Genomic DNA, 23,381 nt, shown 5'->3' with positions numbered 1-23,381 from the left:
CAGCCGATCTACAATTATTTAGTAAAAAGATTTATAAAGTTTGGTCAAAATAAGGGGAGATTTCACAGAACTGCATGTTTCATTCAGAAAGTTTCAGCTGTTATTGGGACAAACAGTGTTCAGTCATTCTCCATGACCGTATTTTCAAACCTGTTTTAGGGAACGAAGATTTTACTGTATGAGTTGAAGTCCTTGCTCCACGTTATGACAATCCCTTCTACATTTTGAGTCAGAATGTAAAATAAATCAATCTTTAGTTGATTTTCTTTTAAGCATTTTTACTATTACGATATTGTTAACTAATTTGTGGTTTGCAGTATTTTTCTTCCTTTTTATTAGTTATTTATTTTGTTTTGTTTTACCAGTTTGTTTGTTTTACAATGTATTTTCAGGGTGTTGAAACAAGAAAGCGTTCTCCAACTCTGAGCAGCCAGTTCAAACGTTCCCTGGAGATGCTGATGAGGACGCTCAGTGTGTGTCAGCCGTTCTTCGTTCGCTGCATAAAACCCAACGAGTTCAAGAAACCACTGGTAAGAGTCTCTAACCAGTGACTGCTGTTCAGTCTTCCACAAACAAAGAGATCCCTCCTGCCAGGTTAAGCTAAGTAAGGATCAAACTCACTGTGGTGAGCACAATGAACCCTGTAAAGGACGTATATAACATATTTTCATTGTAAAAACTGTAAAAAATTATATTATTGATTCTCTGTTCTGAGATTTTAGAAGAGTAAAATGTGGCATAGAGATGGAAGGAAAAAATGTGATTGTCAGAGTTATTAGGAGGAGAAACCTTTTTAAAGGTTTGCAAATAAATCCACTTCAGCGTTGTTACTTTTTACATAAGCAACAAAAAATGATCAGCTATATAACACTACCACCTTTCACATTTTTATAATGTTTTGTTTATAGTTTATTTCTTTCCAAAATCTCGACACAATTAATAAATGCCGATGTAATCTTTCAGAATGCAGCTTGTTAGCCTAGTGTAGCAACAGCTAACTTCACTCTGAGCTCTAATACAAAAATTCAACTGAAAACCTTAAAAATAACACAATTATAACAACTAAATATGAATTTTTAAATGTGGTGTTATACCAGTTTTCACTGCTTTGGCACAATTAAATTGAAATCCTGCCTCATGTTATGTTTGAAAATACATATCAAAACTATAGACTTGCAGCATCTCCTGTCTCCATTTTTGGCTAAATACAAATAAATCTTCCCTGGTGTTAATTATTAGTGACAAAATCAATCAGAACTTGCAACATTTTTATCCTGTATTAGTATTTTTTTTCATTGATAATGATGAGTCATGTGTTTCTGCGTTATTTTCCTCAGTTATTTGACAGAGAGCTGTGTATTCGCCAGCTGCGCTACTCCGGCATGATGGAGACGATCCGGATCAGGAGAGCAGGTTATCCCATCAGATACAGCTTTGCTGAATTTGTGGATCGATATCGAGTCCTGATGCCTGGAATCAAACCTGCTCACATACAGGTAAACAGCACGATCTCTTTGGTTTTTATCATATTCTCTTTTTCATCACATTTCTGTGGACACGGTTATATCGATATTCTTCTGTTTGCAGAGCATTAAAGCATTTTTAATAGATTTTATTTTGATATTGACATCAATAGTGAAATGAAATCTTTTTGGGGGGTCTTTGTTTTTGTAAAAACAAACAAACGGTGTTTTCTTAAACTGTAACTTGTCCTGATTTTATTAAAACATTTTACTAATGCAGACCTTCTTGGATATTTCTGACCATTTGAATATTTTCTTTTTCTGCTATTCCTCACTTTTGAGTACTTAATTACTTTTTTTTTCCATTCAGGATGACCTGAAGGGAACCTGTCAGCAGATAGTCTCAGCCCGGCTGGGAAAACAGGAAGACTGGCAGATAGGAAAAACTAAGATTTTTTTAAAGGTTGTTATGAGTTTAAACTGATGAAATACTGTGATGGATTACAGTTCAGTGAGATCTAATGTAGATCCTTTTTTCTGATTTCCAATGTGTTGCAAGAAACTGTTTTTTATGGTCTATCATAAATCCATCTATGTTGTTTATTTAGCTTCTTAGCTGTAAGCAAAAGAGCAATTACTCTTTGAAGATTTTTCAGATTTGTTGTTGTTGATAGCTTTACAAGTAGTAGGTTCAAAATCAACATTCTGAGGAAAATGTTCTGATTGAAACCTTGAATTTTTGACAAATTTGTCTGCTTCGCTCTGTGATCAGCAATGTTGGTTAGAGTTTTAGTGGAGAAAGTTTAACTTTATCTATTTGAAGTTAATTTCAAGTGCATTACGAATGATTTTGTGAGGCAGAAAAATAATTTTAGCAAAGCCAAACGTTTGATTTTACATAATTTGTAGTCTGAATTCTGTTTCGTGGGCCTTTATTCTGTAAAGTTTTTATTAGGTTTTTGTTGTTTAACACAGGAAATGTGAAATGTACATAAGTATATTTTAAAGCCACCATAAACAACAGAAGAATTCGAAAGCAGTGTTTTTCTGTTAGATAAATTTGACCTAAAAAAGGGCAGATTAATTTGTTCCCATAATTGAAGTAAAGAAAATCAAGATGAAAACGTGAAAACCACCCAGAGCATTTAGACAGTGAGACTCCTCTGCAGGTAAACATAAACTAATCTTATTATTCCCATTAAAAATTGGTCGAGCCGCCTGAGTTATTCTGTGAAGTCGTGGTAAAGTATTTTTTTCTTACTTCTCTTCTTGTGTTTTCCTGTCAGGACCACCACGACATGCAGCTGGAGATTGAGAGAGATAAAGCCATCACTGATAAAGTCATCCTCATCCAGAAATCTGTGCGTGGATTGAAAGCCAGGTTAGTGGAGAAATCATGGAAGCTGTGTGTTTTGAGAAATACGTTTTTTAAATTTCTTCTCTTCACAACATTTGCTTTCATTTTCCTTTTTCTTCATAAGATCATAAACTGAGCTGACCCTTTTAAAGTAAAACCACCTTAAAGGCTAATATTTGATGAAATTGCTTTTAATGCTTCTTAAACTATTTGCTGCCAGCTTGTGGCAGTCGCCTATCCAATCTGTGGCATGAAGCATGCAGGTGAGGAGTTTACAATAACTACTACAAAGACCTAAGTTATTTTTTTGAGCTTGATATTTTTATTTAAAACATTATTATAAGTCAAATATTGTGTTTGAAGAAAACCAAATCAAAGCCGTTTTATCAGCTTGAGGCGTGAGTTTTCAAACCATGCAGCAACAGACTCCATAAACAAAGAAAGGTGCATTGAAACAGTTGAAACATCTTTGCTAAATAGAATAAAACCATGTCTTCAGCATCTGTAATCCTACAGCAGGCCATGAATATAGCAGATCATTTACATACAAACTTAAAAAAGGGGACCAACAGCTGAGCCTTGTGGCTTAACTTATAGATGGCTATATATGAAAATATATGTATGGTTAAAATATCTATGAATGTATAAACTACTTATTGAACTTCAAAGAATTGATTTTGCCTGATGGAGTTGTGGTTTAATGTGTATTTTCTGTTTCTTTGACAGGTCAAACTTTCGCAGACTCAGGAGCGCTGTGGTTTGTATTCAGAAGGTCTGGAGGGGGTACAGGAGCAGGAAGAATTACCAAATTGTGAGTCCTTCTGATTCTTGGAGCGTTTTGTGTGGAGTTTTTTTTAGATGCTAAAACAGATGTTTTCTCTTAAAAGCTTAAGGAATGATGACAATATAAAATCTTGATTCTTAAGGGAGTGTACTATGAAAAATTCACATTTTGTACACTTTTGTACTTTCATTTGAGGTTCTTCTGCTACTGAAAACAGTGCTTAAAAAGCTGAAATTTCATCGTCTAAGAATGATTTTATATAAAATAAAAAAAAAACGTAGCAAACATATTTTGTACAGCCCATAGACCAATCCTGAAAACTTTCCTGGGAAAAACTTGACTTTTGGAATAAATGTTTCTCCGTCAGATGAAGTCAGGCTTCATTCGCCTTCAGGCGGTCTGCAGGTCCAGGAAGTACTACAGAAGCTACCGGATCACTCGCTGCCGCATCACCCTCATCCAAGCCCGCTGCCGGGGCTTCCTCATCCGGCAGACCTTCTGGAGACGCCTCCGAGCCGTGTTGACCCTCCAGGCCTACACCAGAGGCATGATAGCCAGACGCCTCTGCCAGAGGCTCAGGGCCGAGGTAAATGGTTACTACGTTTACTACTGCTACCTACACCTCATTGACCTGCCAGAAAGACACGGAGACTGGTTGTGAGGGAGTGCCTGTTAAAAAATCTTTTAATATTTCTATACATTTATAACAGAACTACACCAGGAAGGAGCAGAGGCCTGTGTGAAAGCTATCCTTCCCTTTACATATCAGCCAAATAGCATCAAATGCTTCCTGGTCATTTTTTCTTTCAATGTTGTTGCCAACATTCCCCGTTTCTTCTTCTTCTTCTTCTATCCAGCCATCATTGTTTCTGTTGCGGGAATGACCAGAACAGGTGCTACAATACAGACATTTATGTTTTGTAACTTATAATTTGCTCATTTGCCAAATATTTTTTATAAATGAATCCAGTTTTAACTGTTAAAATTGTGTCTTGAAAACCTGAATTAAAAAAAAAATCACCTTAGTACTACAAGACATAGATGTTTTATTTCTATATGAAATACTGCTCCATATGTAATGTTATTAAAATTAGATCAATAAAGTGGTTTAAACGATAGTAGGGCTGCAACTAACAATTATTTTTGTCATTGATTATTACTACGATTAATCTGGTAATGTAATAAGAAATAATTTGCACAATGTGCAGATTTTTCATTTAACCAGCCTATTTCATACAATATTTGAAATACTTAAAATGCCATAGTGTATACTTGATCATTTGTTGCAAAGGATTCATCTGTAGCTGAAAAATACTTCTAACATCAAGATGTGAGAAGCTCAGTCCTTTCTGAGCCACTGACCATTGATTGAAGTAATTATCTTATTTGCCTCCTAATTTAGTAATAACAAATAGATTATTTAAAATGATGTCCATCTGCAAAGAAAATAATTAACATTTTCAGACTTAAACATACATTTGATGATGTTGACAGGTTTATTAGACTAAAAACTAAAGCATCATGTCTCTCAGATGTTTTGTGTTTATACATTTCACTGTCATTTTATTGAGTCACATCTGACAGATTCTCTCTCGATTGTGTTTAGAGGTTGAGGAACAGGAGCAAGAGCTGATCAAATTTTCTAACAGCAACATGTCTGCAAATTGGCATAAATACAATATTTTTATCCTCAAATGTTCAGTGGTTATGAGAAGTGCAAGGAATGTTTTTGGTGGATTTACTAAAATAATCAAACCTTTTTAACTTTGCAAACTAAATATTGGACTCTATATACATGCTACTCCCTTATTTATTTTTAATCTTAAATTAATTTATGTTATGATGTAAACTAATTCATTATGAATTTGTTTAAATCTGCTTTTTTTAAAACAATGGACCAGTTGTATAAATTGGCTTATTCTCGATAAACATGAATACAAGCGAAGGTTCTTGAGTGCCCTCTGCTGGCCTGGAGTCTTAATAAGTGGCTCAGTTTGTTGTTGCCTCTGGCTGGCTCTGCTTTATGAATGAAAACAATGGTGTTCATTCAAAAGAAGCTGGAGCAGCATTCGTTTCACATCATTGTTATTATGACTATTATTATTTTTATGTTCTCACTTGCTTTGTATTTTTTGTTTTTATATTGACTTATTGTGGGCGTATCTTTTTTGCTTCCTCATCCTCGTGTGTTGCCCTTGGAAACCTAATGTCAGAAAGTAGACCTATTATTACCTGTGGGCCTTAAATGATTCTGCTGTGTTCTGTTTGTGTTTTGTTAAACAAATAAAAGAGTCTTTGAAAATGAAAAGATTAAATGTTTACTATTTTGATGTGTATTCACTGTTTTTCAATTTAACTACTGTGGACTCCAGGCAGCATTTATCCATCTCAGAGCTGCTCAGACTCATCTCCACTAGATTTCACCAAAATAAAAGTCATGAGTTGAATCAACTACGCTGGACTTCATAAATCAACATAATTCATCCTGCAGTAAAACTCACAATTATTCCTACAAACAAGTTTTAATTTTATTTTGTTGTTTTTTTTGTCTATTTGTTTTTTAGGGGGAAAAAAGTAACATGTCTATAAATTTTTTTATTATTACATCGTTTCTTTTTATGTTTTAAAGATTTGTAGTTCTGTTCTGTATAATTTCAGAATATAAAGAAATTATAATTTTTGTCCTACAACATTTTTATGAATATAAATAAAAAGTGGCTATAAATTATACAAAAAATTTAATATTTATTCTTATTTGTAATACCGATAATAATTATTACTCAGTGTGTTTGCACCTCCTTAAATGTCTTAAAAACTAAGTTGGCCTTAAATATGCTAGTCACAGGTCTATTTAATCTTGTATATTCTACATGTTTTTATTATTACTGTTATTATTATTATTATTATTATTAATAATATTGTTATAATTTATTATTTATAATAATAGGAAAAACAAGTAGAGCAAAATCAGCAAAAAATAGGGAGGGCTTTTTAATGTGAACCGAAACAATAAGACGCTCACTAACCCAACTTTTCTTTGAGTTTTGAATAAGTCAGGAAACAACTGCAGTTTTAACGTCTTCGACTGTGAACCGTGTTCTTCTGCTTTCTCATCTTAAAGCATCAGCGGCGCCTGGAAGCCGAGCGGCAGCGCCTGGCCGAGGAGGAGCAGCTCCGGAACCAGATGACGGTCCGGCGGGCCAAGGCGGAGGCCGACAGGAAGCACCAGGAGCGTCTCTTCCAGTTGGCCCAGCAGCAGGAGGAGCGGGACAGGGAGGAGAAGGAAGAGGCGCGCAGGAAGAAGGAGCTGCTTGATCAGATGGAGAGGGAGAAGGAGCAGCCTGTCGACCACTCTGACATGGTGGACCGGATGTTTGGTTTCCTCGGGGACTCCGGACCGCTCCCGAACCAGGACGGACAGGCGCCGGCTGGGTTTGAAGTATGTGTTCATGGTTTGATTAAATTTCTGCCAGAAAACTCAGAAATTTCCATATTAATTTTCCAGAAATAGCAAGGAAATTTCTGAGCTCCAAAAGTAAAACATTTGCAATAAAAAATACAGAATTTGTACGATTAGTCTTAGAGATTTTTTCAAGAAAAGATCAGGAAATTTCTGAGCTCCAAATTGAAAATTTGCAATGCAGCTTTTTTTTGTCAAAAATTTGTTCAGTTTTTTTTTCTTTATCTACACACAGTGGACCTAATATGCCGTCTTACGTATAAGCTTTGGTGAAAGTTAGATAAGATCATTCAAATACAAAGAAATGTGCCTGAAGCATCATAAAAACACTTTAATCAGTCACATAGACGGATTTGGTGGTTGTGAGCAACCTGTAACTTTATTTAAACTCAATGAAAACCATTTGATGCATTGTATCCGATTACAGCTTGTTTCTAACTCACATCTGCAGAGGTCAAGATAAGAAAAGAAAGCCAGAGAATAGTGAAGAATTGAGTTAAGAATATCCTCTAAAATGTAAAAAAAACTACCATTATCAAACAACATCATTGCATACATGTAAGACCCTACCAAACTATAAAACCCATAACACCAAAAATGGTTGTGGGTTTCACATGTTCTCCATATTAAAATAATTCCCTTGTTTGTTTATCCTGACAGTAAATCTTAGTGTCGAGGTTCTGAAAGTGACGTCCCACTTTTCGGTGTTCCCTCAGGATTTGGAGCAAACTCCTCGCGGCGAGGAAGCAGAAGAAGAGATGCTGAATGAAGCGCCGCCATTACCTGACGAGGAAGAGGAAGATCTGTCCGAGTACAAGTTCTCCAAGTTCGCCGCCACCTACTTCCAGGGTCTTTCTACTCACACCTACATCAGGCGACCGCTGAAGCAACCGCTGCTGTTTCACGAGGACGAAGGAGACCAGCTGGTGAGTTTCAGCTTCTGATCAGATTGTAGTAAAGAAACACGCAGTAGGGGGCGGCCATGTTTGTTTTCAGTTCAGGGTGGAGCAGAAATGTGAACAGAAATAGTTCTGGCAGGCGTGGAAAATTGTGGGTATGTTGTTAATTCATTTTATTTGCATTGAGCCAATTCAGAAAAGATGTCATTTCGAGTCACAACATAAACAGTTAAAAGTTGTATCCAATTATATAGAAAAACATGTAATAAATAAACCAAATTCATACAGATTCAGCTATACAGACAGATTGAATCAAATAAAGTTTGATTTGATCATAGAACATAATGCAATCAGAAATCTCATTTTCCTTGTTTAAATTATGTAACACTTAGGGAAATCTTTTTTTTTTTTTTAATTTACGGTTTATCTAGACTGACCCAAAAGGTTCAATATATCATATTTATTTTATATTTTATGGCTATTAGAAACCAGGATGAAGGGGCATCACAGCTAAGTGGTGGATGTCACTATCCCTGGTGCAAACAGCAGAATTCATCAAATATAAAACTAAAAAATATGCAATCAAAACAAAATACCTCTGAAAAACACGATAAATAATGTAGGGTGCTTTATCCAAGAACATTCATGGAAAGTTTAGTGGAAGAAATAAATTGTGATTGAAAAATTGTCACAGCAGAGTACCCTGTGACGAGCTCATCAAAGATTAAAACCTCTTTTCCCGTGTCTTCCAGGCTGCATTAGCCGTGTGGATCACCGTGTTGAGGTTCATGGGCGACCTGCCAGAACCAAAATGCCAGATAGTCATCAACGACGGCAGTGAGAAGATCCCCGTCATGACCAAGATCTACGAAACCCTCGGCAAGAGGACCTATAAGAGGGAGCTGCAGGAGCTGCAGGTGGAGGAAGAGGTGAGGCGGTGCTGCACAGGGTCTTATCGCTTATTTTCTGAGGAGGAAACTTTCAAACTTCCACGTTTGTCTCTACAGAACAGCTCCATCGACTCTCAGAAGAGGAACAGCGTCAGACATAAGCTGGTGTCTCTAACTCTGAAGAGGAAATCTAAGATAACAGAAGAGGTGAGGTTTGTTTATGTTTACAGACTGGATTAGGATTAATTCAGTGGTAAAAACAAAGGCATTATGGGTCAAATCTGCAGAAACCTTCATAGAAAATGTTTTGGTTCTATGTTATGGATGCAAGTTATTGATTGAATTCATGTAAAACTGATCTTATTGATTGACTAACGATTAATTGATAAGTGTCCATTTTCTTACAAACTTGAGGGCTATTTTAGTGTTCCACCAAAAATTCTTACTTACAAAAGTCAAGCATTTTCAACTTTTGAAAATCAGAAAATTTACAAAAGTCTAAAATATTCCTAGTTTTTCAACAACATATTTTAGATTAATCTTAAAATGAAATTTTTTTTCTGGTAAATTTTTCACTTTTCAAACTCAGAAATATTCACGTTTTTTTCTAAAATAAATTCTGAGATTAATCTCCATTTTTTTGTGGAAATTTACTCCTTTTTCATGGAGTGGAATGTTTTATAATATGCTGAATTCAAAAAAATCAACATACTTAAAGTGCATTTTGCATCCCTAACTAGACTCTGTTTGGGCCGTTTCTCTTCACCGTTCTGGAAAGTCCCTTGACTAACCAGTGGCGCCCTCTGTTGGACGGCAGTCAAACTGAAACACTAAAAGAAAGTCTAAGTGGGCTTTAATAGTTAATGATTGGAACTCATTTTAATCTAACAATCTATTAATAAACAATTACAGTATTAATACTTTATTTTCTCAATTTATCCTCCAGAAAAAATCTCACTCCTTTATTTACCTCATCTGAAAGCTTTAAAGCTAAAAGTTTTTCCCTCTATCATCTGTAGGTCACCAGGCGGCTGACAGAGGGCGTGGACTACGGCCTCCAGGGCAACAGCATGCTGGAGGATCGACCCACCTCCAACCTGGAGAAGCTCCACTTCATCATCGGAAACGGCATCTTACGGCCAACGCTCAGGTTCGCAGAGCAGATCCAAAGCCTTGGTGGTACTGACATCCAGCTGCACTTTGGTAGACATCGACAATGTTTCTTCTCATATTCTAAGTTAAATTAGAATATTTAACTTAGAATATGGCTTGTTAAGTCAAGAAAATTGCTTTTTTTATGTAAAAATAAAAACACCTACTGGTTTTGCACTGAAGCCCCGCTGTTGTTTGGGTGGTGCAGGTATGGATGATATATAATTATCCCCCAGTATCCTTCTTAAACACCAGGAGGAAAACGAGATCCACCGGTTCTGACTGACGTGTCAGATACTGTGTGTGAGTGTGTGTGCGTGTGTGTGTGTGTGTTTAATTCATTCATCTCTGCTGCAGGGATGAGATCTACTGTCAGATCTGCAAACAGCTCACTCAGAACCCGTCCAAAAGCAGCCACGCCCGGGGATGGATCCTCCTGTCTCTCTGTGTCGGCTGCTTCGCTCCGTCCGAGAAGTTCGTCAAAGTAAGAATGTTTAAGGGGAAATCATTTTATTCTCATTTTACTGGTGTTTTTTTTGTAGTCAATATTTAATGTGAAAAGTATGGACTATAGTTTAGGTGTTTGAAGGAAAACAAAACTCTTGCTTGTTTTCCTGACAAAACGCCAACGGAGGCATTTTTAAAAATAAACTGTATGTTAATACATAAGTTTAAAAAGTTGCTTTTATTTTTCCAATGGCACATAGCACATTGAAAAATAATGTGCTATTATAAAAAAAGAGAAGAAAATCTGCCCTTCCCAGCAGTATGTTGGTTAAAAATGTTTTTTCTGCTGTGTGGTCAGTATTTACGGACCTTTCTGAAGAATGGTCCTCCTGGTTACGCTCCGTACTGCGAAGAGAGGCTGAGGAGGACGTTTGTGAACCGCACACGAACCCAGCCGCCGTCCTGGCTGGAGCTCCAGGTACAGACCTTCATGTCTCACTTAGCCGCATGAAACTTCCTTCTCAACTCCTCTGGGATTTGGGAGAATCTGTATGTCTTATAGGAATTAGGCAATTTTAAAAGAAAAAATCAAGTTTTAAAGACATAATTTTAACAGTTAAAACTGCAGAAGTTTCTTAATGAATGCTGTTATTGCGTTTAAGACAATAAAATGTTTATTTTGTATTTAAAAAGTTATCAGTTTATTTGCATCTTTTAATGTATTTCTAATATTTGATAAAAAGGCTTAAGTGTTTAAATGAAAAATCTACCGAATGTGGCCATTTTTTATTTGATTAATCAATACAGTAATCCATTACTAAGATCATTGTTAGTTGCAGTGCTGTCATAAAGATAGAAACAGAATAAATCAAAACCGACATAACAGAGCTGCTCCAACGTGCTTCTAGTATTGTTTAGTTAGTATAACTAGCGAGTTTCTGTATTTTTTGTTTCCTTGAGGCGACCAAGTCCAAGAAGCCCATCATGCTGCCTGTGACGTTCATGGACGGCACCACCAAGACGTTGCTGGCGGACTCCGCCACCACGGCCTTCGAGCTCTGCAACGCCCTGGCGGACAAGATCAACCTGCGCGACCGCTTCGGTTTCTCCCTGTACATCGCTCTGTTTGATAAGGTACGGCCCGAAACGCCCCCATGATGTCATTCACTGCGGTGCCGCCGCTGACAGATGCGCTTCTCCGTCAGGTGTCGTCTCTGGGCAGCAGCAGCGACCACGTCATGGACGCCGTGTCGCAGTGCGAGCAGTATGCCAAAGAGCAGGGCGCCCAGGAGAGGAACGCCCCCTGGAGGCTGTTCTTCAGGAAGGAGATCTTCAGCCCCTGGCACGACCCCACGGAGGACTACGTCGCCACAAACCTCATTTACCAGCAGATCGTCAGAGGAGTGAAGTTTGGAGAGTATCGCTGTGAGAAGGTCAGCAGCCACAATCTCTATGACGAAGCAGATAGATGCTTGAGAGTTCCTCATATCTTCTGCTGTTCTTACTGTGAAAATTAACTTTCAGGGAAGTTTTGAGAGATTTAAATGTGATCATTTTAGTAACTTGATTCAAAATGCTTTAGATCAGTTATGCATTTAATATTTGTTTTTCATGTCCAGTAGACATTCATTATTGCTCTCCATGAAAAAACTAGGCCCTAAAAACTTGATTGTTAGATGAGCATTACGTGCAGAGAGCTGTATCCAAGCATATTAATGGAGAGTTGAGTGGGAGGAACATGTGCAGAAGTTCCAGGTATAACAGTGAAGAAGCATCAGAAACTTCTTACCTGGGCTATAAAGTCCTCTTTTCAGGGTGGCATCCTTTAGTGATGCAGTAACTCATGCATAAGGAGCCCAGACCAACTGCTCAGTCCGTATACTTTCAGCATATGGAATTACTGTTTATTAATTTTAACACATATTTGCGTTAAAATTAAGGCCACGACCATAACGCATTGATTTTTATATATTAATTACACAGATTTTTAAAAGTAATTAATTGCTTTTTTTTGTTTTACATACAAAGGTTCCAATCAGAATATGTTTCTAGTACGCCTGTAAATCTGATGCACAAGTGACATCCGCTAACATCAACGGATGTCACTTGTGCGTCATCCGTTTTAAATATTTGCTTCAAAAATCAGTCTGATGGGACGCTGGAAAGACTATTGTTGTGCTGAAAGGGGTTAGTTTGTCAGTGACACTATTCAAGCCCAAAATAGCATCTCAATACAAAACATGTAGCAATACACATGCTAATGCTAATGTCACCATCCACAGTTCACATTTCTAAAGAAGTTCCTTGGTTGATCAGGAGTTTTTGAAACACTTAAACATTTAACTTTGCTCCAATATGATGGTTAAATAACTTTAATAACAGATTAAAAACAGTAAATATCTTTGTTGTTGAGCTCATTCAATAATTTATCAGCAAAAGGGGTTTTAAATTGAACATTTTGACAGTTTACAGTTTTTGTTTACAGACCTTTCAGTTAAAATCAGCCTTTGGTTGGTCTAATGTAATATTCTAACTTTCCAAGATACTGAATTTTAAGTTAATTTGCCATAATCAAACATGAACAGAAATCAGCTCCAAAATAGACTGTGCTGCCAAAAGTACAATCCACTCCTAATGTTTAGGGTTTAATGTGTACCTGGTGCAGCTGGAAAGGTGTGGAAATTGATGATAAAAAATTGACCAAGGATGTTCTGTGGTGGCACAGGGGTTAAAGCACAACCCACATATAGAGGCACCATGCAGGATTTCACTGAGTCCGTATTTTAGTACCTTCAGAAGGACAGATTTTCAGGTCATATTAAACATTTTTGTTTAAACCACGTCGATCCTTTGCAGGAGGAAGATCTGGCTGAGCTGGCCTCTCAGCAGTACTTTGTGGACTATGGCTCTGAGATCCTCCAGGAGCGCCTGCTCAGCCTCATCCCGTCCTACATCCCCGACAGGGAAGTCACCTCCACTAAGACTGGAGAGAAGTGGGCTCAGCTCATCATCAACGCCCACAAAAAGGTACCTGCTAAACTGCTCACTCTGAAAGGAGATAAACATAGACAGAACTGAGCAGACGAAAATCTCATTATCTAAAGGAACATGTTTTGTAACCACTTCAGAGAAACATATCAGGTCACCTTTAAAACAACAAATCTTTGGTTTTATTTATTACCGTTGAGCGATGGTGACTCGCTGCATCTCTTCCTGCAGGGATTATACCACAAAAGGAGGCTGAACACTCAGAAGGTGAGGGAGGACGTTGTGGATTTTGCTCGCATAAAGTGGCCTTTACTCTTCTCACGTTTCTATGAGGCCTTTAAATTCTCAGGTAAGGAGGTCAGTTCATTCTTAACTATGTTTCAGAAACACAGGAGTGGTGTTGATGATTTTACATGGATATAATTGTCTGCTACAGGGCCCAGTCTGCCAAAGAATGATGTGATTGTGGCTGTGAACTGGACTGGGGTTTACTTTGTGGATGAGCAGGAGCAGGTTCTTCTGGAGCTGTCGTTCCCAGAAATCACAGCCGTGTCCAGCAGCAGGTAAGAGAATGGCTCATCCAATTAAATGTCAGAATAATCAATTCATTCTCAGAATAATCGATTTCGAGTATAATTGTTAGTTGCAGCCCTACCATGTTTTTGAAGCTGTTGCTATGGAAATCACTTTAAAGTTTAAACTTTAACTGTCCAGAGGAGGAAAACTGCAAGGTCAGAGTTTCACACTGGCCACCATCAAAGGAGACGAGTACACCTTCACCTCCAACAACGCGGAGGACATCCAGGACCTGGTGGTCACCTTCCTCGAAGGTCTGAGGAAGAAGTCCAAATACGTGGTGGGACTGCTGGACTGTCCAAACCCTGGTGAGCTTCAGGGTCGGTCTGTGGGAAGGTTCAGTTCAGGTCCTGAACTGAGCTGCGACTCTCGCTGTGACCTCTGTCCTGCAGCTGGCGTTGACTCCACCTTCCTGAGTTTCTGTAAGGGGGATCTGATCATCCTGGATGAACATGACGGAGAACATGTGATGAACTCCGGCTGGGCGCACGGCGTCAACGACAAGACCAAGCAGAGAGGAGACTTCCCTGCTGACTGCGTCTACGTGCTGCCCACCATCACCAGGCCGCAGTACGACATCGTGGTAAGAGTCAGTCATCAGGGTGAACTGCTTTAATCCTCAGTCTGAACACATTTTGCATGTTTTTCTACTTCCATTTAAGTTTTTGTCAAGAAGTTAATGTTTTTTGGTGTCTGGAGTAAGAGTCATTTAAAAGACCTCTCAATTGTTAAGTCACATCAGCAGGCACTGCCCCTCACCTAGCAACCCCAGCAGAGTTCCACCCGTTACCTAGCAACAAAAGCTAAGCTTCACCATATTTGGTCTGCTGGTTTGTGTGAAAAATGTAATGAACATGTTGTGATTAGGCCATAGACCTGTCCTAACCTGTTAAAAGAAACATAACTCACCTTTAACTTGAACATCTAATCCTGACCCTGGGTTGTTGTTTTTTTTTTTAGAAATTACATACTGTGTAATAATTACCTTCCTCAGTGTAGATCTTGTCGTTTTATTCTTGTTTATTCTAACCTGCCTGTTCTGGTCTCAGGCTCTGGTGACGATGACTCCTGATCAGAGGAGGGAGTCTCTCAGTTTGTCTCAGATGAGTCTTTCTGAGAAGGACAAATCCAAGGCCTACACCCTGGAGGAGTTTTCCTACGACCACTTCAGGTGCCCGACTAACCAAATGCCTCTCACAGAACGGGTTGGGTGCTTGCTTTAACCTTTAACCTCTCCAGGCCGCCTCCGAAGAGCACCCTGAGCCGAGTGATGATGTCCAAAGCTCGAGGGAAGGAGCGACTGTGGAGCTGCGTCAGGGAGCCTTTCAAACAGCCGCTGCTGAAGAAAGTCCTGGCGCACGACGAACTCTCCCAGGAAGCCCTTCTGGCCTTCATAGATATCCTTCACTTCTCACGTTAGTCACATCGCACTTCAGTACAACAGAAATTAATTAGAACAATTATTTTTAAACCATTTCAAGGTTCATAGAGTAAGAAAAAACTGAAGGAAATTCACTTCAAAGACGCAACGTCTTCCCAGGTATTTTTGGTTTAGTTTCTAGTCCAAACATCTTGGTACATTTAAAATAAGACAAAACTAACTCACAAGTAAGTTCATAAGTTTCAGCAAGATATAGAAGCTTGTTTTAATATAATATTTTTATGTTTCTCCAACAGTCGAGTTTTGCAGCACATCTCACATTAAATGTGAATTTATTACAGCCAATTTAAAATCAGCATTTTATCAGGTGTGTTGAGTGTTTTGGATTCGGTATGTCGTCTCTGTACCTGTGTGTTTTTTTTCCCTGACCGTCTCCGTACCTGTGATGAAATACATGGGCGACTACCCGTCCAAACGGGCGCGGTCCGTCAACGAGCTCACCGATCAGATCTTTGAAGGAGCGCTGAAGGCGGAGCCGCTGAAGGATGAAATCTACTGCCAGATCCTCAAACAGCTCACAGACAATCACATCAAGTTAGTAAATGTCAACTGAAGGGCAGCGATAAGTTTATTTCTCTTAGTCTGCCCAGTCAGCTGATGCTGTGGTTTCTCTGTGAAGGTTCAGTGAGGAGAAGGGCTGGGAGCTGCTGTGGCTCTGCACTGGTTTGTTTCCTCCCAGTAACATCCTGCTGCCCCACGTCCAGAAGTTCCTCCAGGCCAAGAAGCACTTCCCGCTGGCGCCGGACTGCATGCAGCGGCTGCAGAAAGCCCTGCGGTACCACATGGCTGCTCTTTCACCCCATCCTTGTTTTCCTTCTTGCTTCATCTCTCCTCTTCCTCCTGATTTGTGCAGAAATGGATCCAGGAAGTACCCTCCTCACCTGGTGGAGGTGGAGGCCATCCAGCACAAGACCACACAGATTTTCCACAAGGTTTACTTCCCTGACGACTCGGACGAGGTCAGAGGCGACTCGGGTTCAAAACGTTTGTTGGATAACTGAAACCGTCTGAACTGAGGGATCTAAACTTTGTTCAGGATTTGCTTTATAAAAAAGTAATTGTAAAACTTTTTTAAAAACTCGCAGAAAATTCAAAGCAAAAATTTTGCTTTGATAAAATATAAAATGTGTTTTACAAAAAAACACACTTGTTCTTTCTTAAATTGAAGAAAAAAGAAAAATTGGCTGCAGATATATCTACATTTTGTTTCTGAACTTCCTCTAATGTTTCTATATTTGTATTGCTTGTCTGTAAACTGTGTACATTCGGAACCAAAGGCAAATTCTTGATCATTTTTGGTAAACAAGCGTTTTCTTTGGTTTTCTTGTGATCTCAGGTGTTTGAAGTGGAGTCGAGCACGAAGGCTAAAGATTTCTGCCATAACATCTCCGGTCGACTGATGCTCAAATCCTCTGAGGGCTTCAGTCTGTTTGTAAAGATCACAGACAAGGTGAGGAGAATATGACAGAGTAGAGATTTGTTTTTTAATTATGAGAATAATGTCATAATGTTAGTAGAAGATACCAGAAGATAGTTGGAAATTTACTAGAAAAAGCTTTTTTTTTCCTCATATAATTACAACTGCTTGTGATTTGACTTTTTGCCATATGACATTATTGTATAACTAAGAAATTTTTCTGGTAATATTATGACTTTTCTCATAATATTGACTTTTTTGTTATTACAACTTTATTCTCAAAATATTAGGTCATATTCTCATAATACTCAGACTTTTATTATTGTAATATTGCATCTTTATTTTTGTATGATTTTTTTTCTCAGAATATTGACTTTATTCTCATAACATTTTTTATTTCTTAGCCTGGTCCTGCAGTTTGTGTCCTAATTTTTAAAAAAAAGTTAAATCAACAATTAGCTGTTAGATGTGGACTAAATATCAGAGGGGTGAGTGAGATTTACATTTAAGAAAATCTGAAGCCATTCAAGTTCCTTCAGTCCTTTTCTCTTTAAATATTAAATATGTATCTTTTGCTTCTTTGTAAAATTTCTGGTTTTGCAGCACAAAATTTAAAGAATTACCTCAAATCTTGTGAATCTCTCGTTTCCTGTTGTTTTTAGGTCATCAGTGTGCCAGACGGCGACTTTTTCTTTGACTTTGTGAGGCATCTGACCGACTGGATCAAGAAAGCGAGACACGGTAACGAAGGCGGACAGCTGCTCTCGTCTCTGAAGCTCCGACTGTTTGAGCATCTCTGGCTCTTCCTGCAGGCTCTACAGGCGCGGTGCCTTCACTGACCTATCAGGTGTTCTTCATGAAGAAGCTGTGGACCAACACGGTGCCAGGAAAAGACGCCATGGCCGACTCCATCTTCCATTATTACCAGGTGCTTTCAGAAATGTTTAAACTGGACATTAAACATAATTAATGTGCCTACTTAACGCAGTTCTTCTTCAGAAAACTTGAAAATGTTAAGATGTAGAAATATGGAGGCTATTTCTATTCCTGGAGGATTTCATATTTAATTTGTGTTCAATTTATAACTCATGTAAAGTAGAATATTGTGAAAAATGTCATTAATAGCTCTCTTTTCAGAAATTAAAGCTCAAATATTAGAGTAAAATATGTTAAGCCTTTATTTCTTGTGACTCTGAATATTATGGTGAGGACCGAAGATAAATTAAATATTACATAAGATCAATAAAAAATTATATTTTAAGCAGAAATGTCAAGTTTATGAGAATTATATTAATTTCTATGCACTCAGTTCTTGGTTGGGGCTCCTTTTGCATGAATTACTGTTTCAGTAGAGCCTTTAACACGATGAATGCAACATTTGTAGCCCATGTTTCAGATTCATCTGAGCAAATGCTTCTTCCTACTCCCTCTTGGACATGTTATGTTCACATTACTCTTTTTGTTTTTGGACTATTTAGATTTTTAATTTGTTTTATTTATTTATTCATGTCTTTATGTTTGTTTCTGTTATTTTTCCCATGTCTGAAATAAATCCCCTCAAGGCTGCAGTTGCCTTTGTTGCTGGCGCACTTTTTCTTTCCACTCAACTTTCTATGAATATGTTTGGATACAGCACTCTGAGCAACCAGATTCTTCAGCAATGATCAAGCGTACATTAAAGGAGTGCTATGTTGTTCAATTTGAGACAAGACAATGTTTACTTTTTTATTTTAAAACAAATTACTTTTATTTGTACTTTAATGTATTTTTAAAATTGTAAAAGACAAAAAATTTGCAGAATGTGCCAAGATTTTACCTGATTACTTGATTCATTATCAGAATGTTTGATTACTAAGAAAATTGTTAGTTGCCCCCCAAATATTACACAATGTTGTAATTTTCATATACACTGAATTTTGGGTTTTCATGTTTTGTGAGCTGTAGTAAAAAAAAAATTACAAATAAAAAAATAATAATATAAAAATAATAAAAATAAAAATGAAATTTTACTCTGTGTGGTGAATCTATAATACTATATAAGATTCACTTTCTGGAATGAGTGATAGGTTTTTAATTTTTCAAGATTTTCTTCTTGTTTCAGAAATCCAAAACATAAAAAAAAAATTTGCCTCAATGAAGGAAAGGGATCCAGTTTTCAGATTTATTGTTAAACTAATGCTTTAAAATGTAGATTTGTGCTTGAATGTTTAATGGTATAATAACTGATGACCATGTCACCAGCCTTCAGTTTTGTTTCCCTAATTGTTTTTCTGTGCAGGAGCTGCCCAAGTATCTCCGCGGTTACCACAAGTGTTCGAGGGAGGAGGTGCACCAGCTGGCGGCTCTGATCTACAGGGTGAAGTTTGAAGAGGACAAATCCCATTTCCAGAATATTCCCAAGATCCTGAAGGACCTCGTTCCTCAGGACCAGATCCGACTTCTGTCCCCAGACGACTGGAAGAGGGTGAGCAGAGCAGTGAAACCGAGTTAGACCAGGTTTACCTTCAGCAGCACAAAGAATGAAAAATTAATAAGATCTGGTTGGTTAATGTGATTTAGATGCTTTCATCTGAGACCTGGATTCATTTTCTGTGTATTTTTTAACAGGCTCTAAATGTTCCAGAACATCAAACAAAGTTAACCTGCAATAACAAAACAGTTGTTTTGAAATTGTTTCTTTCTAGGGAAAAGTCCAACCAACAAGTTCACATCAGAAAATACATTTTCAAGCTATTTTCAGTAATGAAGCTGAATAAAATCCAGAGCTAACTCACCGCTGGATGCCTTCAAAAACAATAGGTTTTGGAGTGACCTAATCAAAGTCTGGACTAAAATCTGACTGGAATGCTGTAAAACCTTCCAATGTGAATTAAATAAAATACTTCTGGCCAAAATTCCTCCACAGTAATCAAAAAGACTTCTTAATTTCTGCTGGGAAGCAGAACCAGATTAGGTACTATTTTTGTTACGTCCAAGTGGGTTTAGAATGCTTTTATTCACTTTTTAAAACTTCTTTTTATATTTATGCAGGTTGTCTTTGATAATAATTCTTAGCTGAAAGAGTTGAGTTGATTTTTCTTTTATTCTTTAGTCGGTTGAAAGCAGAGATCCATAAAGTAATGGATTTCTAGCACCTTTCATAGTGAATGATGAGTTTATATGACTCACGTTTTGGATTTTCTTCTCTCCTCAGTCCATCATGACGCTCTTTAACAAACAGTCTGGAAAAACACCCGAAGACGCCAAACTCTCCTTCCTGAAGGTCATTTACAAATGGCCGACGTTTGGCTCCGCCTTCTTTGAAGTCAAGGTGAAGATGCCAGAAAAGTAGTTGTAAAAAAGACCAAAAGTCATATATTTTGTTCCTTGCCACATGTAATGTCTTTGATTTTTGCAGCAAACAACAAATCCAAATTACCCAGAAACTCTCCTGATTGCCATCAATAAACACGGAGTTAGTCTGATTGATCCGAAGACTAAGGTAGGGATTAATCTCACGGTTTCATCTATACAACTTTATGAAGATGTCATGTTAATCTGTGCTAATCCTTCGTCCTGCAGGACATCCTGACCACTCATCCCTTCACCAAGATCTCCAACTGGAGCAGCGGCAACACATACTTCCACATCACCATCGGGAACCTGGTGCGAGGCAGCAAGCTGCTCTGCGAAACGTCGCTGGTGAGAATCTGAATTTATTTTGTAAGGACGGTTCTGACCGTTGCCATAGAAACATGACAGAAAGACATATTACACAATATGTGTAAGGGGACCTGCAGGGGACAGACGCCCTGCAGGTGATTCTCAGGTGTTGTCCACTAGTCCTGCAGCTAATTATTCCCTGCAAACATGTTGTCTCTCCAACTACTCCAGGGTTACAAGATGGATGACCTTTTGACCTCTTACATCAGCCAGATGCTGACAACGATGACCAAGCAGCGAACGTCCAGAGGAAACAGCAAGTGATCAGGCCACACTCCTGAACTAAAACCCACCTTTCATTTTTGTGTCCTGTCTTAAAAACTCACCTTTTGCCTTTAAAGTCACTCCTTCAGGACTCTCCTGTGTGGAGCTGCTTCTGGATTGATTAACAGCCTTGCAAAAAACATTCAGACCCCAGGAAAATTAACACACTTTGTCATGTTACAACTACATAGCTGAGTGTCTTTGTCTGCAGGACTTAATGTGACAGACCAACACAGAGGGATGATGTGGAAATACTTACGCTGGGGGTCTGCAGCTTTTAATGCACCCCTGATCCAAACAGCTCAATCAATGGACATAAGCAGGAGGTAATTCAGACTTCTCATTTAGTGGTGTGGGAACGTAGATGCATCTTAAAGTTGCAGGATCCAACTTTTTCTCTGCAGCCTGAATTCCCAACTCCGACGAAATGATAGTTTTCAAAGTGTCTGCAGCCTGAACGATCATTTCGCCTTTAATCTGACTTTTACGTCACAGACGTGAGACATGAGTCATAATTCTGCAGCAGAAGAAGCCAAACGCTGTGCTTTCTTTTTATTATCTTCCTTCGTCTTTTAATGATCTTGTGATGAAGTCGGCTGCCACTCGTCAACAGATTTAAAATTGATCCGTAAACAGCAGTGGCCATTATTCTTTCTGTAAACAGAAATAAAAATGGCAGATCGTCGCAGAGTCACATCTATGTTCTTCTTCTGCACATTCGGGTCGTTTTGTGGTCATAATGTTCACGCAGACGTCTGATTGCAGTCGCATTTCATTAGCAGCATGAACAACCACAAAAAAAAATGGATTTCAGCAAAAGAATTGACCCATACGTTTTTAGATGTTAGCTTGCAAGACATTAGAAAACCATCATTTTACTTAAACTTCACAATGAAACACTGCTCTGTACTGGTCTGCCACACAAGTTTCCATTAAAATACATTGACACCAGTTATTGTAACATGAAAAAGGTCTAAATTAATGTTAATCCTCTGACCTGAAATTGAAACGAAGCAATCAGGCAACATGTCATATGAGACCATTTCTAACCTCTCAAGTAGGTAAAAATTTTATTTTTCACTTAAGACAGTTATACATTATTGCAATAAAATTCACTTTATTCTGGACGATGGTGCCCAAGACCAGCTAGTTTCCTTTTTTAGACGGCAACTATTAACTCCCAGTGAGTGTCTTCACATGTATTGAAGTTGAATTTTTACACCTTTAACTAATACAGTTTTAAATTTAGTTCTGCAGTGAAAACCTGCATCATGAAATCCAAAACAAAACCATTCATCTCCCACAAAAATGTCAATTAGACGCCTTTTTCCAGTCATTTTATGTATTTAGCATAATTATTTTTTTTAGATAATCTTTCCTCTCTGTTGGAAAAAGATTATATGTGGTTTTAGATGAAAGGAAATGTGATTTGTTCTGCAGGCGTGCCACTAAATGAAAACACCATCTTTGTTTCATAAGGTTGGTTTTCAGAGAATCTGTCCCTACAGGACACCACAGGAATCTGTTTCTAATCTCATGTTTAAATACAAATAATTTAATAATTTGAGTGTGAAGTCATCATGTCTCACGTCATCCATGTACAAAGTACTTTTATCAAAATATGTGACTTAATGTTATGTAGCCATAAATAAATTACATTTTGCAAAGAAAGTTGGATTCATTTCTCATTTAAATATGGTTTCTTCACTTTTACCTAAGAGCTATTGAAGATTATTATTTAGAAAAACTGCAAAAACACAGAATGCTTTCAAGTATTTTTGTCTATATTTTAGTTTTTCTTGCACATGCACTTTGAATTGTCTTTGGCTGAAAAGTCCTATATAAATAAAATTGCCTTGCCTAGTGAAAATATCTTAGTGCACTTTACGATAAAACTAACTTACAGACAACTTCTCAGAAAGATATCGGAGCTTGGAGTCAGTAATTTCTTAATATTGATGAAAAAGTCCTAGTCTTTGAGCAGATGATTTCACTTATAAAATGCGACAAATGTCTGGTTCTAAGTGAAATAATCTGCCAGTGGGACTTGTTCTTTACCAATATTGAATTTAAAAATACTGAATACATTTAAAATTCGTCCCTAAACGGCTCCGTCCATTATTACTTCTTGCTGCTGTGTGATGTCAACATTCTTCTTGTCACATAGCAGGTTCAAACACATGAACCATGCAAACTCCAGGACACGCAGACACACAAAAAGAACAAATGCAACAAACACTGCAAATTAAAAACGCTGCAGCCACAGGAAGTTGGAGCAAGGAGAAATGCCATGATTATAGTAAAAATAGTAAATCTGACATTTCGCTCTACAAGACTGAAGTGGCTCCTGACCACTAGGGGGAGTCGACCAACGAAGTCGCATGGGAGCAGACCTTCAGTAAAGACCGTAGACATACTTATGTGTCTACGGTTGGAGTAAGGAAGAAAAGGTGCGTCATATTTAATGACGTCGCTCAGAGCACAAAGCGTAGAATTAGACTGAACAGCCCTTGTGGATTGAGTACATTGTCACTGATCCCT

The 23,381-nt window shown here is 37.9% G+C and overlaps 1 protein-coding gene across 2 annotated transcripts in view; it reads left to right on the top strand.

The window, feature by feature from the left end:
- Positions 1-22,511, top strand: part of myo7ab (myosin VIIAb) — a 39,257-nt gene extending 16,746 nt beyond the window's left edge. The window contains exons 17-49 of one of the 2 annotated variants that reach the window (XM_028030387.1): positions 393-530; positions 1,338-1,496; positions 1,834-1,926; positions 2,750-2,844; positions 3,547-3,631; positions 3,972-4,190; positions 6,726-7,043; positions 7,781-7,990; positions 8,716-8,892; positions 8,971-9,060; positions 9,873-10,003; positions 10,363-10,489; positions 10,811-10,930; positions 11,413-11,586; positions 11,658-11,885; positions 13,309-13,479; positions 13,672-13,789; positions 13,877-14,003; positions 14,155-14,324; positions 14,409-14,599; positions 15,066-15,187; positions 15,256-15,413; positions 15,838-15,991; positions 16,077-16,232; positions 16,311-16,416; positions 16,794-16,907; positions 17,537-17,615; positions 17,687-17,802; positions 19,153-19,338; positions 20,068-20,184; positions 20,272-20,355; positions 20,436-20,555; positions 20,748-22,511. In XM_028030387.1, coding sequence (XP_027886188.1) covers positions 393-530; positions 1,338-1,496; positions 1,834-1,926; positions 2,750-2,844; positions 3,547-3,631; positions 3,972-4,190; positions 6,726-7,043; positions 7,781-7,990; positions 8,716-8,892; positions 8,971-9,060; positions 9,873-10,003; positions 10,363-10,489; positions 10,811-10,930; positions 11,413-11,586; positions 11,658-11,885; positions 13,309-13,479; positions 13,672-13,789; positions 13,877-14,003; positions 14,155-14,324; positions 14,409-14,599; positions 15,066-15,187; positions 15,256-15,413; positions 15,838-15,991; positions 16,077-16,232; positions 16,311-16,416; positions 16,794-16,907; positions 17,537-17,615; positions 17,687-17,802; positions 19,153-19,338; positions 20,068-20,184; positions 20,272-20,355; positions 20,436-20,555; positions 20,748-20,840 — 4,746 coding nt within the window. In that variant the 3' untranslated portion in view covers positions 20,841-22,511. Of the gene's footprint in view, positions 1-392; positions 531-1,337; positions 1,497-1,833; positions 1,927-2,749; positions 2,845-3,546; positions 3,632-3,971; positions 4,191-6,725; positions 7,044-7,780; positions 7,991-8,715; positions 8,893-8,970; positions 9,061-9,872; positions 10,004-10,362; positions 10,490-10,810; positions 10,931-11,412; positions 11,587-11,657; positions 11,886-13,308; positions 13,480-13,671; positions 13,790-13,876; positions 14,004-14,154; positions 14,325-14,408; positions 14,600-15,065; positions 15,188-15,255; positions 15,494-15,837; positions 15,992-16,076; positions 16,233-16,310; positions 16,417-16,793; positions 16,908-17,536; positions 17,616-17,686; positions 17,803-19,152; positions 19,339-20,067; positions 20,185-20,271; positions 20,356-20,435; positions 20,556-20,747 lie in introns of those variants that run through there. The other variant, XM_028030386.1, reaches the window with a different exon arrangement.
- Positions 22,512-23,381: the final 870 nt, after the last annotated feature.

This window comes from Xiphophorus couchianus, chromosome 11 (genome assembly GCF_001444195.1).
Source record: "Xiphophorus couchianus chromosome 11, X_couchianus-1.0, whole genome shotgun sequence".
Lineage (NCBI taxonomy): Eukaryota > Metazoa > Chordata > Actinopteri > Cyprinodontiformes > Poeciliidae > Xiphophorus > Xiphophorus couchianus.
This window is presented reverse-complemented; position numbering and strand designations above follow the sequence as displayed.